Below are 14,927 nucleotides of genomic sequence, written 5' to 3'. Positions count from 1 at the left end.
TCACCTCTTCAGTAATTTTTATTTTTTTTTAATTGAAGTTTAATGCACTACATTATAGGAAACATACTACACATATACAAAACAAAATAGCCACCAAACCACCCAAAACCTCCACCCCAAACAAATAAACCAACCCTAAAACTTTCCCTTCTGGGAGGATGGATTGAAGATATGGTGAAATTTTCCTGATGTAACTTCAGAGAGTATCTGATTATTTTGAATGGATTTAGGTCTCTTAGATATTTTTATTTAATTTCTCTTTTTGAAAAAGGGACACTATTTTTAATGCAGAATTACTTTTCAAAATACTGAAACATTAAAGACAAAACATTGTAGCATACAGTGTAGTTATACTGTCTAGGAGAAATATAGGAAGACAGATAGGACACAATATACTCTTTCAGTAACACCAATTTATAATGTAGAAGGTTTCTCTTTTCATCAGCCTTAACTACATTGTTACTCTTCAGTCTCTTTCCATAGTAGTCTAGAGTGAGAGAGACACAACATAGGAAAAAGTCAACACAACTTCAATTTTTACATTAAACATAACATTGATAAAGGAATCACTGTGCTATGAAAAGCAACACTGGAATTGTTGACAAATTTACATTATCTAGTCACAACTGATGTCCACCTCACACTTCAAAATAAAACAGCCTTTAAGAGGAAGTGACATCATGACTGCACAAAACTAATAAATCTTTTAAGATCTGCGCTTCTACACATTATTTGTTACATTTAAGTTGTTGGATTTCCACTTGTATTAAAAAAAGGAGTATCTTTAACACTAAATTAATTGTGATCTTAATTTCACAATTACAGGCTGTGATATGGAGAAAGGACTTGGGTGCACTTAAACATAAAAAAATTTGCAATATAGATCTTTAGAACTTGAAAAGCTTACCACATCACAAAATCTAAGTATCATAAGTTTTCCTTATTTTTTACCTTACAGGTAAGAAAATCAAACAAAACAAACAAACAAAAAAACCCCCAAACAACAACAACAAAAAAACCACCAAACCAAAACAAAACAAAAAACCAACCAAACAAACAAACAAAAAAAAAACCCAAAAAACAAAAAACTAAGCAAGACTATTTCCTATAATTTACATGAAAGAAGGAATGCTGGTTACCATACATGTTTTAGTACCCAAATACAGAGAAATATTGTACCAATTGGAACACTAAAGTCCTGAACACTAAATGGGCAAAAGTGCATATGGAAAACTAACAGCAACACACTAATCTTAAAGAAAAGAGAATTTAGACTGTTCTAAAATCTCAGTTGACTCAAGAATGGAGGAACAAACTTCAACATAATGACAAATCAAGGGCTAAGTACAAAAGAGTAAACCATATGAATTTTTCTAAACCATCAGTTGAAGGTCCCAGACAGGGCAAAATAATGGAATTGCTTTATTTTCTCATAATTGGTCCTGGAACCAAACTAAGGAAAAACGCTTGACTGGCCCCAAGTCATAACATGAAATAAATACTGGGTTGTTTACAATGTAACACTTGAGAAAATTTCAGGCACAGGGAATGGAGTTTGAGTCCACAAAGGGAGGGAAAAAGAATGACAGCAGATCAGGGTAACTGGAGACCATGGGGTGGGTGACCCTGTATGAGAAAACAGGAAGATTAATCTTGCAGAAACTCATGGGACACAGGACTGCATGTAGGTAGGAACTATAGATACTGCACAGGCAACACCAATTTAATGGACAAGACACTGGGAATGGAAGAGACAAGGACCAGGCTATATTCTTAGCTCTACATTTAGCTTTGATAAATATTACTTTGCTTTTGTCTCCACTTTGTTTTTACATAGGCTCAATTAATACTCTTAGCAATAAGAACAGTATCCTCCAAAGTATTCTGTGTCATATTCAAAAGGTACTTACAATTTAAGCTAGATCATTTATCATCTAAAACTCAAAATTAAATTCACACCTTAATTATAAAGATAATTTTATAAGAACCACTGCATGTAGACTGATTTTACTGGACTGTTTATTAAAGTCCCTAGATAGAGACTCCACTGTCCTGTGAAGGAAAGAAGAGCAGCATTAAAACAAATAAAACACTCCAGATAATTTCTATAATACTAAAATATAGAGAAAAAAAAACTAGGATAATGGTGGCTTAGGCAAAAAAATCCCCAACATTTCAGGCAGCTAAATGTCTAATACTGAAAAACATCTTATATAGGTATACACAATGGAAGACTCACCATCACTAAAAGATTCTTCATCTTTGCAATTCCCTGAGGGAAAACATTTGAGGTTTTATTATTTTACATGTGTTCTACGTCTCACTCAAAACCAGTTTTCCAAATCAATACAAAGGTGGGATTACTGCTATCCAGATATAGGCAAGCTTTAAACAGTAGGGTAATCACAATATAGCAATATGCAATCTTACAAAAACTGAAATAATTATTACAGAGATGACAGAGGTGTGATTATGCAGGTTACAGTTCCAATGCTGGAATGCAATATAGAAAACCCACCGGTTTTTACCAGGTTAAACTACACCACACATAACAATGCTGGGAATTGTCTAGGCAAGAAGGAGCAAGCCTGAGATTTTCAGCTGGCAAATTGCTGCTATCAGAACTGCCTACCAAATTAGGTGGTCTGTTGTTATACTGGAAAGAACAGCATTTCAAAGACATGTCTGAAGTGAATTTATGCAGAAAGACAGGTTGTACTGAAGTTTGTTTCTTTCACTGCTTTACAGCCAAAAGCCACATCTGTAGAAGCATGAAAATCAACCTAATAATGCCAGGCAAAAGAATCTGAATAGCTTTCTCCCTCTCTTTCCATCATGGCTTCCTTTCAGTCCATTGCAGGGAATAACTACCTTCAGACAAAACAATACACTCCCTTCAGCTGAAGAGGCTCCCAAATAAATTCTATCAGACATATGCAACCACAGAAGCCTCCTAACTGTCTGTGCTCTTCCGCTGGCAACCACAGCCTTAAGACAAAAACTGTGGTTCTTTCAATTAAATTTTTAAGTGGTTTTGGTAATTGCAGGGCATTTGTTTTTTGTCTTTTTAAAGTGAAAGATAAAAACTGTGACTTAATAATTATGAATTACAATGACATCTTGGAATGACTTTACAGAGCAAGAAAGTAAAAAATTCTGTCTATATGCACACAATAAAACAAGGAACCTGAAAATGATAAACAACAGAAGACAGTTGCCAGCTCATTTAGCTTATTTACAGAAACAGCAGCATTCAGAAGGGCTTTTTTTTAAGTCAATAGCTCTAAGGAAGAAGTATGCAAAGGCTTAAAGAGACACTGTCAAAAAGATCAAAGGATTCACAAGTGATGGTAACATTTTCAGGAGACCCCTCTAACTTCAAAGCCAAAGACAGACCCTGCACGGATCATGTGTTTTATTCCATTGATGACTCTACTCTGCAGTTCAAAGCGGGTTTAATTCTAGCTAACCCACTAGTTTCATATTTCTGCACAAAGGCTGTAAATCCAGCAAGAGTGTCTTTGAAATTTATTAGGGTCATACTTTGCACTGCTTTCCTAGGCTCAGAAGACTTAATATGGTATGATATCATTCATGATAAGTATTATCAACACTGTGGAGTGCAGAAGAAAACAGCACTATTGCCAGTGCCAGTGGCAAGCATCTCTTAGTCTTCTGAAAGACTATTGTCACAACAATACATCAACAAATAGCTTAGTCTTGCAAAGCAAAAGGCAAAATATGCAGAGGAAAAAACAGAGGAAAAGGAGAAGATACGACTGGTTCTCTGATTCCCATAGTTGAAATTAAGATCAACAAAGAAACAACCAGAGAAAGAAGTTTAAAATTCCTACTGGAAAATGGAAAACAGACTGAAACAAAGTAACTTCTAAAAAACGCTTCTATGAATTATCTGAAAAGAATAAGGTCATGGTCATGTTAGTTGACCATACAGAAGTCAATTACTCCAGCTGAATAGCAAAAACACTATGAAATTATCCCATTCCAGCATTCACAGTCCCGAATCTAGTGGAGAAGAAAAGCAAATAGCTATCATAGCTGTGGGCTAAAGTTGTACTCCAAGAAATTAAGCAGCTTGTCCCATTTTGAAAGTTTATTGGCTTTTAACTTGCACTGAGAATCTTTGGCTTTAATCTTATCCAGACAAGTCAATTTCCCAGCCTCACCATGCAAAGGAGAAAGGGAACTATAGAAAGCCAAGACATAATGTAGGGCTATTAGCATTAAACACTTATCAGAGTTTGGCTGGATATTCTCCCCTAGGACTCAAACAATGTGTATGGCCCAAGTACTGAAAACTGTTCTGGAAAAATTCATAGAAAAACATGGATCAAGGGATATACTAGTTAATTTCCCTAGTTCAAGGCAGGATCAACCAAATCTACATAATTCCTGACAGACACATCGCTACACTGGGTTGTGATGAGACTTACCAACCTTTCACAGCTCTTCCACAGCTCGTGACAGGAATTCATGATTCCTGTTTAAAAATAACAAACTTTGTACTTTCTAATTGGCATATTCTCCTACAATTTAAAGGCCTTATTTCTTGTTCTGTCCATAACAGACATTCAGGATAACTTAGTCCTTCACTCTTTTCCTATCTTTTGTGCAGTTGAATATTTACTATGCCTATATTCAGTCTTCTCTTCCTTAATCCAAACAACTAATTCATACCAGCTTCTGTCTTATTTTTATCTCCCTGATAATTTTAGTGGTCTTCAATTGGTCCTATTCCTCACAAAGATGCAGTGCTCCAAACAGAATAGAACAGACAGCTTACTTCTGCTGGTTCTACAGGCAATTTCCAGGCAATGAACGGAAAAGGACAAAACCAAGAGAGAAAAGAAAGACAGGGAAAAAAGCATCTGGAACTGTACTAGGTTGACTTGAACCTGTGGGGAGGAAGCAGCTAGAATACTGAGCATTCATGAAAGGATGATTCTTCATTTTTAGGAAAACAAGACAGAACACAAAAAGAAGCAAAAGGGCTTCAGGAAATTAAATTTCAGCAAACTCACCCACACAACATGAACAAAGAAATTTCTGTAAGCACACCAGCAGAAAGGAAACCGACTTGCTCTTCCAAGAAGGGGCTGGCACTGAGTACTTACACTCAAAGCACAGGAGTTCTAATGTCTAATCAGAAATATATCTATGATTAGACAGCTGCTAAAACCAACACCAGAACAAACATGGGAAAATTGATTAGATGATAATTAAATAAATTAGGTATTCTCACATCAGTTAAATATGCTGAAATTCACCATAGGTAATTCAAGTTGACTGGATCAGCCTCAGAATTAACAATAGTAATTTTTGAGAATTTGTAGAAGATATCAGTGATTCCAAAAGAATGGAAAACACTCAGTGATTAGCTTTTTAAAAAAATGAAAAATTACAGGTCCAAAGAAGTAGAGATGCAGCAACTGAATTTCAATTCCCCCAAAATAGGTAATTAAAATTATTTGGAAGTATTTAACAGATAAGAAGTTGAGTAATATATAGGCCTGTCAAGAACAAGTTACTTCAAATCTATCAAAATATTCTTTGTGACACAGCAGCAGACCCTGTAACTAGAGAAATAGCAGGAGGTATCATACAGCCCAACTTAATAAGATTTTGGTCACTGTTTCCCACAGACTTCCCTCAGCAAAGAGAAATAAAATACTACAAAAGAAAACAAGTTCTACTAAGTAGATGACACTAAAGCTTGGAAAAGCTGCATGCATGCTGGATGACAAGAGTACATTGTTAAAGCAATTTTACTGAATTTGAGAAACAGTCTGCAGAAAACCTAAATACAATTCAGTAAGGGAAATTTTAGAGCTTAACAAGAATAAGGAACAAAAGAAATGCAAGATGGAGAACAACTAGTGAGGCAGGGGCACGGGGGAAAAGGAGCACGGAGGCCAGAGTGGACCATACTCCGACTGTGCCACACTAGCAGAATCAGCAAAAGCTCATGCTAGGGTGTACAGACAGCAGGTGGTGAGCCTAGAAATTTACAGCAGGACAAGGAAATGTTTTCAGGACAGAAAATCCAGAGTACTGTGCTCTAAAGAGAGCTGCTGTCCGTTTTCCTTGTAAAGAAATTTCAGTGTCCAGGTCTGTTGGCCTGACACTGTTCACCATCAGCACAGGCATGAATGTTAAGTAAATACTTCTCCCTCCCCACCACCACCCACAGAAGAAAGCCATATGTTTTCTACATCCCTGAAAGGTTTGCCTTAAAAGTTTTTGCACCTTCTAGGTAGCAGAAGAACTGCCTGCCTGCTGACCATTTTACAACCAACCAGCATAACAGGAAAAATATTTAACAAACAAAAATGAGTTGTTTCTTCCCCAAGATGTAAAAAACGAGGTAGGTGAATAACCTCTCACAGGGTATATCAGTAGAGTTTTTTGGTTTATTTTCTAACATATATCTGCTTTGTAAATTTGGAATTTAATCCTTTTGTATTTAATTATATGAGTAATACAAAAATAAATGTGCAACTTGATGCCTTTATAGCTAATAAAGAAAAAGAGGCTGAACAGTCTAACAGTGTTTTTTTTATGATTACACATAATGACAATGAGATGGCTGAAAATCATACATTATTCTTTCAGATTTATTATCACAGCAAAAAGCTTTAGATTAATTAATGCTACAATATATATGAAAAATGACTAAGACAATTAACCTCATTTATCGATAAATGGAAGAGTAAAGAGGAGAGTTTTTTAAGAACTTAATGTAGAAATCGCCAAGGTTCTACTGACAATGATAATCAGTAAAAAGGAATAAGTAAAGTGTATTAGAGTAGTAACATATTCTTGGCACAAGTTCAGACTTGGAAGAATACACAAATCAATACAGAATAAAATATGCTAGTGCCATTCTACTGCTTATGGCCAGGTGACTGCACATCATAAATTTACACCCCTTGCTCATCTTAGCTGGCTGCAGCAGAGGGACCAGGAAAGACCATCTTTAGTCACAGCAAAGGCATCAACTGGCAGGAAGGTACTGACAGAAATTGCAGAGCTGGGTGAAACAAACAGGAAACTCCAAATTCAAGTACTGTGAAAACCAAACATTGCTGACATACTGAGACCCAATCAACAAATCTGTTTATGAAGTCAAACCCCTTATTGGCTCCTATTATGAGCTAGGCACTCAGGTAACTCTGGAAGTTTGTCCCTAATCAATATTAAAATGCAGCAAAACCACAACTTTTACATCAAATCAAAAGTTAAATGAAAATCCAAATATTTAGAAATCAATACAGAATCAACATTTTCTCTTTTTACAATTGCAGGATTTAGAATGCTTAGGCCAAGAAGCTTAGAATGAAAATATTTCAAGTATAAAGCACACTGAATTTTATCCTTCTAAGTTTTCTAGAACTCATGAGCACATACAGCATCCTGCAATCTACTACACTGTCACATATACCTGCATGTACCATGAATAAAGACCAGAACAAATCTGAATTTCTTTCCTATTTCTCTGCAATTCTCAGTTTCTTAGTAACTGAAGAAATGAAAGATCATCTTGTTTGGAACCTCTTTAAAGGAATCCTTCTCTTACTATTCATTCTGCAGCAATTAAAAAGGGCTTTGACTTTTTCTATATTTAAAATATAAAACACTGCCTTCATTCCTTTCCATAGGTTTTCCACTCAAAATTTTATTCATACACTGATCACAGAAACAAGAATTTTTAAAATTACAAAGAAATGCTATTAGCAGGCATTAGAGCCCCTCCCAGGCAATTCTCATATCGAAAGACATAAGAAGAAAGCAATTCATTCACTGCTGTGAGAAGCAGTATCTTAATAGAACAGATTTTCAAAACTGTGTTTTCTTGCATTTTTGTTGTTTTTGTATGCAAATCATTGCGGTATAACACATGTTTGGACATTCATTTTCAGAAGTTTTCATCCCCTTGCTTCCTTGGAATCATTGCCAAATACACTCAAAGCAATTTCTCGACAGGAACTAAAGCACTTTAAATCTGCAAAAGGTGGCAAATTCAATTTCACTTTCCATACCATCTCTTTTGCGATTTTTATCAAAATATAGCTATTATGAGCTTGTTATGAGGCTGCCAACAAAGAAGTGCATGGTTATGCTGTGCAAACAATCACACAGATTGTATACTGTTCTGTTTCCTAGGAACAACAGTGAATTCAGTAAAAATATGTCCCATGGTTACTTCTGGTTCACCTTTACATGGAGTTTGAAGTTTTCTTGCTCTGAACCTTAGGTTCCACACTGGAAGAACATAATTAAAATAACAGCACATGTCTCCCTCTGCTTTGAGACAGCAACAAGTATTAATTTATTAAACCAGAAAATTTTACTATAATATTTGAAGATGAGGCAATTGCATCTTATAGGAGACCCCCACTAGCCAACCAGTTCTTCCTTATTTTCATTTCCTGACCAAGTTTCCACTGGAAGGTCACTAGAGGACCTAGCAAGTACATAGACACCTTTGAGGAAAAAAAAGCTGCATGTACATCTGAACTAGGCAGCAATGGAAGACAACTGATTGATTTGCACAGTCTCTGGATAACACATCTATTCTCTAAAATGGTAATTGTTATCACTTGGATCTACACTCAAAATATGCTGTTATCAAGCAAGTTGAGTTGCTCTATCAGTTACTGTATCCATGCTCTGCAGACACAAACTAGCTCCCAGTGCCCCAACCTCCCTCTCTTTCCATTCCCAGTTCTTTATCAGCACAATCTCTTGTCACCACAGACAAATTCAACAAGTCTTAACAGTGATTTAACTGCCAGACCATAAACCCGAGTGAGAAGTGCACCAAGCTTCATCTTGCACTTTCTACATGCACACAGTGGCAGACGTAACCCAGCTGATGAGCTTCAGTCCTTAAGCAAAAATGAAATATGGCACTGGGCTGTCTGAGCAAATGACACTGTCTTTCTAAAGACAGGCAACTGGACTGGAGCTGGCCTACAGACTCCTTTTGTAAGAGACAAAGTTAGGACAGTTACCAACCCTTTTAAAAGCCCTGAACTAACAATCAAAACCCATCAACTGTATTTCCACTTTAACACAGGAAATCAATTAAGCCAACACTTGAAGTTTTGTAAAGATTATACACCATTCCTAGATCATTTTCACAGAGATAGCAGAAATACAAAACATATAAACACTGACCTTGTTTCTTTTAACCCTTCTTTCTGAATGACTTCCAGTATTTGTTTTGCAGTCATTGGTGAATTGGGATACTTTTCCAATGCCTAAAAAGAAATAATAAATGTAAGTGACAAGACACAGCTGTCCTGTGAATCCGAAAGGTTATGTGATCATGCAGGTTTTTATGTAGTCATTTGTAAAAGGCAGGGGATGACAGTGTTGTGACTGGAGTCCTCTGTCTGTTGGAAGGCCAGATACAACCCAGGAAACTGCAGCAAGAAAAAGATATACTTGCTGCTTTTGTACATCATCTGCTACATCTGCCTGGGAAAACTCTTACCAGGTTACAAATAAAAGAGTTGGAATACGCAATGGTTTTATGACACAGCAACAGATTTTCTTTCAGGCATGAGGGGAAATACATAAAACACAAGAGCCAAAGAGAAAAAAAAAAAAAAACAAACCCACTAGCACTTTCTTTGATTTTTATTACTTTAGAATTCTTTGAGGCCATTTGACTATTCTACACTTAGCTTTGTCACGACCTCAGAAAAAAAACTGACTGAAACCTTCCATTTGTAGACCAGGAGCTACTGTAAGCATTGACACAGTGGGGTTTCAATTTTAAAATGTCTTTTTATTCTAAAAACAATGAAAAATGAAGCAGTCAGAACAGTCACAGCACACAAGATGCTACATGATAGAGTGCAGTATATTTTTCCAGTTCAGCTCAGTTTTCCGCTCCTTTGCCTTTTCCAATTGAGCCCAAAGTTACTCAGTCCTCTTTCCAGATAGAACCATCTTGTAAGATTTTTTCTGATTTTCCACTTCCTTTTTGTCCCCATCAGTTTTATGCTGTTAAACAAACAGCCACTCTTTTGCTCATGTACAATGCCAGACTGATAGCCCTGGAAAACGAAACCCTTCCATCAGCAGCAAAAGGTGCAGCACAGGCCACAGCAATCAAGCTTCCCAGAGCACCTCGCCAACATATCTCAGCCAAAACTTGCATTTCTACCCTCTGTAACGATGAAATCAGTTTGGTCTAATTCAAATCATCCTGAGCTTCTCTCTAGTAGTTACCAAATAATGGCAATTGTGAAAGCAGCTACTACTATGTGGATACCTGCCCACTAGGAACTAGAGACACCACCACATCATATCACACAAGTCCAGCTGTGAAGGGTGCTGGCCAGGGCTGTAATTTAGCAGCTCACCTAAAGCCAAAGACTGCCTACTCACTACAGCTTGACCAGCTCAGCCCTTTTCTGCCATTTTACTGCTTTGATTTCCTTCCTGTTCTCTTTCACAGCCAAAATGCAGTTTACCAAATCCTTCAATTCTTTGTTACAGATGTGCTTTGTATCCTTTAACTTTCAGTTCCACAAAGGAAAAGGTATAGGTGAAAGTAGCACTAGAAAGGTCAGGGAGCTGAACTGAGCTTGTCTCATGTACATCAATAGGCAAGATTCAAAAAGGACCCATCAGGAAAGGAAAACCAAAAGGTGATTTGAAAGGAGAAAGAAGAGAAGGTTGGAAAAAGTACAGCAATGAGTAAGAAGAAACTGCACAGGGCTGGGAAAAGGGCCACTGCACACATGGGAAGAGAAATTATAGGATATATTAGTGACAGAACAACAATGACACATTGGAAAAATGACAATGCGTATAAAGATTAAGACTAGGATGAGAAAAGATTAATGGTGTGAAGAGGCAAAAACGGAAACTTTAACCTTCAGAAAGAAGATAAAGTACAAAGTAAAATGAGAATACACCAAAATAAAGGGAAAAGAGAACCAATCTGGGAACATTCCAGAGGGCAAACTGGAAAGGACAGGAGAGGATACTACACTGTACTGGACACGGCTATGAAGGAAACTGTGTGCACTTGAAAGTGGGGTTACTCACTGTGGAGGATTCCCTGTTTCTCTTCCTGAGTACAGGCCCCTCAGCACACCTGGGCAGCTCCTCCCTGCAATTGAGAAAATTTGGGTAGCCCTGTCCCCTCCTCTACGACATCACATCCTACTCTATAAAGTCAGTAAAAGTGCCAAGTATTACCGTGAGAGTTTGACAATAACGGGAAAGAAACAATAAAGCTAAGCAAACATCAGAAGTCACCCTGTCCTGGACAATGGGAGAAGGGAGAGCAGTTTGTGCTGAGGAAGCTGCACTGAACTGGTCGTGGAAACAATGGCCACACATACGGATATGGAAGATCATCTTCACCTTACAACGAAACCAACAAGTAGGATGCATAACACCACTACAGAAAGTTTAATGAAAACCACAGGGCAGATTTCAAATACCACAGTATGAAGTGAACACATTCAGGGTATAATGACAAATTGAAATGCAGACTGTTAGACAGGGCTGAAAGTGCTGGAGTAAATAATTGCTCATTGTGTGGATTTGCTTTACACTGGACATGTAGTGTGGGCTGCAGTTCACATACCTCACAAATTTAATTCTGTTCATCTAACCCTTTAAATCCTGTTATTTAAAGAACTGTTCATACCCTAACTGAAAAGCATAAATTCTCTGATTTAAACATTGCTTAAGTTGAAAATCCTGTTATTATGTACATGATTAAATTTTCTTTATCATAACAAAGATTAATTAGCAGAGAACCTTAGTAAGGATGGGTTTTTTCTGCCCCTCCCACCATGCTCTTCATCCTCATCACTGCTCCTCCCCTCCCCCCAGTTTTAGCCTAACCATCTATCACAATAAGAAAATAAAAATAATTATTGAAGAAAGCTTTCAATGATAATATAATTTTCTTCCCTCAATTATGGAAAACAGCATCAGAGTATTATTTAAGATTCTGTGAGTTAATTAATACATTGAACTGTTAATTACACTGGTATCTCTTGCCTCTGTATCTCACCACTAACACTGCTAAAAGCCTGCAATTCCTTTTGCATTTCTGAGACTTTTAAAAATAGTATTAGAAATTCAAACTGAATAACTAACTGTGCCTTAAGGCAAACAACATACTAAAATGCAAAGGAATAGTTAAGTCATAGGCTTCTTGGTCAGACATAGTAATGCACATCAGGGGAGGAAGCTCTAATTTGTCTTAAATATCTTTCTTCTTCCTCCCACTCCACCCACCAACACTCGTATCATGTATGGGCAGTGACTAATAATGCTGAAATTAAAGCACGCCAAAGTACTCTGTTGTGAAGAACATGACTATTTCAATATATTTTGTTAAAAAGGACAATGGCAGAAGAATGGTTTGCTCTGACTGCAACCTCTATCAAAGAGGATCAGATATGCTCTATTTATTCCTGCCATTCAACCATAGCCTTAAAAAGAGACAGCCGCTAAATAACTGGGACAAATAATGTGAAACCCATCAGGACAATCGGAGAGAGAACAGAAGTAGTCACTGCACAGAACACATTCTTGGTGCTCATTCAAACCCTGGTTAACAGCTCAAGGAAAAGGCTCAGATCATACCAAGCACAGTGGAAATCCAACCTCCCAACAAACAGTAGCAGCCTGACAAATCGTGGTATTTGTGTCACCTACTGGTATCAACTCATAACTTCAGAGATATTAAATAATCACACAGATGCCACAAACACATGCATTCCCAGTTTCATTGGAAAAGTCATGTCAGTTATATGGGACAAGAAGAAATAAAAATTCCTTTTCTCACCATGGCATCTATCATCATCTGTGTGTTGACAACTACTCAAAAAATATCAGTTGCCACACCAGGAAAAAACACTTTCCAGTGAACTGTTAGTAGGAAGACTGCAGTGCACAGTCAAGGCTCTCAGCTTTGCATAAGAGAAAAATCCTGAATGCTCAGCTTGCCTACAAAATCAGAGGAGAACTTCTCTGTAATTGATGGAATTATTAGTTTAATTCATATATACAGTAGCTTGTGACTACCTGAATCACATCTGCGCAATCATTTGCATTTTAGACACTGAAGAAAATGCACCAGAGGAACAAAGTGAAGAAAGGCAAAGAAGAGAGTTGACCCTCTTGCCACCCATACACATTCCTGCAGAAAGTGGGAAGCTTTGCCTGCAGCTATCCGTTATCGCACTGACAGAAAATAATTCGTCTAAACAAGAACCAAGTGTGTTCTGATACTGCATTGTGGTCCAAAAGCAGCAAGAAGATCAGGCTAGTGGGATTGATGCTGCTGATTGTGTGACCAAACAGTCTGAAACCAGTCAGAGCTTCTTCCACTTCTGGATGCTGCTGGCAGGGATTTAAAGGTCAGGTAGCTGAAAAAAATCAGGATCATTTTATCGTAATAGGCTGAGCCACTAGTCAGAAACTGAAGCAATTCTCCTTAAAACATTATTTTTAAAAACTGAGGAGGAGGAGAAAGAGGAACAGTACAATTATTCCCAGTGCTCCTACTCATCAGCTAAAAGACAATCAGGCTGAACTACACAATGGACAATCTTCACTGCCCAAAGACAGCAGGGTGAATAAAAGAACAAAAAAAACCCAACCAAACAAACAAGCAATCACAACCACCAAACAAAAGCCCCCAAAAACTTTCTTTCTCCTAAGCAGAAAATACAAATTATTTTCTAGCCACCCATTACTAAATTAATGAATTGAAAGACGGAGTATCAAACAGGGTACAAGAAATAACAGTATCCTGGAAAAAGTCCAGCATTGTCTTCTACAGCTGCTTATGTGAGGTTAACAGGAGGACTGACTTCTATTGTGGGAAATGCCCCACTCAAATCTTTTGTGTTCATTTTTGATTAACAGCTTCAGTCATTGGGGAATTATCAGCAGCTTGGTAAAAGTTCAAAGCCCTTTGTGTGAAGAAAGATGGGTAAATGGCTTGGAGAGGAGGGGAGGATACAGATGGGGGAAGAAAGGAAGTGCATAGAGATGGATGAAGAGACGAAAACAGCAAGGAGGGGTACCCGATACATGAAAAATGGGATGAATACGACGGTGGATGCACTATACCTATTATAATGCAAGTTATCAAACAAATATTCACAGAACTTTTACTGATAGTGATCAAGAGAAAGGTAAAGAGTGGTTTCCAGGTATAAAAATATAAAAAGAATTTGAAACAGGAGTAATAATTCTCCTGGTAGGACTTTTCTCTTTGAGCAGTTGAAATTACAATAAGGAAATAATAAGATCTAAGTTGAAGACGGTGCATTCCATAAGACATGTCACTTTCAGTATGCTCCATACTATGAATTTGTCCTTGTAATCCACTTGATACTACAGATAAGCAAGAAAAGAAATACCAAGCAAGGAAAGGGACAAAAATGTTACATGAATAACAAGAGAACACATAAAAAATACCATAATATGATGAAATACATTAAGTTTTAACATCGGTTTTGTCCACACTTGCTAGTCCACACTTTTTTTAGGTTCAGAGGTAATGCTACTGACCAATAGAACTCAAATGGTTTAAAGCACACTCATAAAGTAATTTTCCCCAGCTCTCTTTCAGTGAAAAGCATTTTACTGTTCCTTTAGCGTGAACTATAGAAAACAAATGGGCAAGTGTTTCCCACAAAAGAATTTCTATTACAGAATTTGCAAGTTGGTCTGAAATCATCTAGCTTTGCTAACCTGCCAGATACATAAGACATTATCATCATCTCCTAAAATATTGAATGAAAGAAAAGAGCAAGAAAGAAGCTGAATAGTTTCTTTGTTCATGCCATTGCTTTAACCGGATCATCTGAGGCTTTTCCTAAGATGTCTGAAACTTTTATTGTTCTTTGCAA

General features: G+C 37.1%; 1 protein-coding gene across 1 annotated transcript in view; it reads right to left on the bottom strand.

Moving 5' to 3' along the window:
* The window catches only part of LOC148225419 (putative Polycomb group protein ASXL3), a 34,680-nt gene continuing 19,753 nt past the window's right edge, over positions 1-14,927 (bottom strand). The window contains exons 2-3 of the mRNA XM_088174542.1: positions 9,202-9,284; positions 1-1,626 (exon numbers count right to left, since the gene is read on the bottom strand). Coding sequence (XP_088030668.1) covers positions 1,536-1,626; positions 9,202-9,284 — 174 coding nt within the window. The 3' untranslated portion in view covers positions 1-1,535. The remainder of the gene's footprint in view (positions 1,627-9,201; positions 9,285-14,927) is intronic.

This window comes from Sturnus vulgaris, chromosome 1 (assembly GCF_052056855.1).
Source record: "Sturnus vulgaris isolate bStuVul1 chromosome 1, bStuVul1.hap1, whole genome shotgun sequence".
NCBI lineage: Eukaryota > Metazoa > Chordata > Aves > Passeriformes > Sturnidae > Sturnus > Sturnus vulgaris.
Note: the sequence above shows the minus strand (reverse complement) of the source record. Positions and strands in the feature narration are given on the sequence as shown.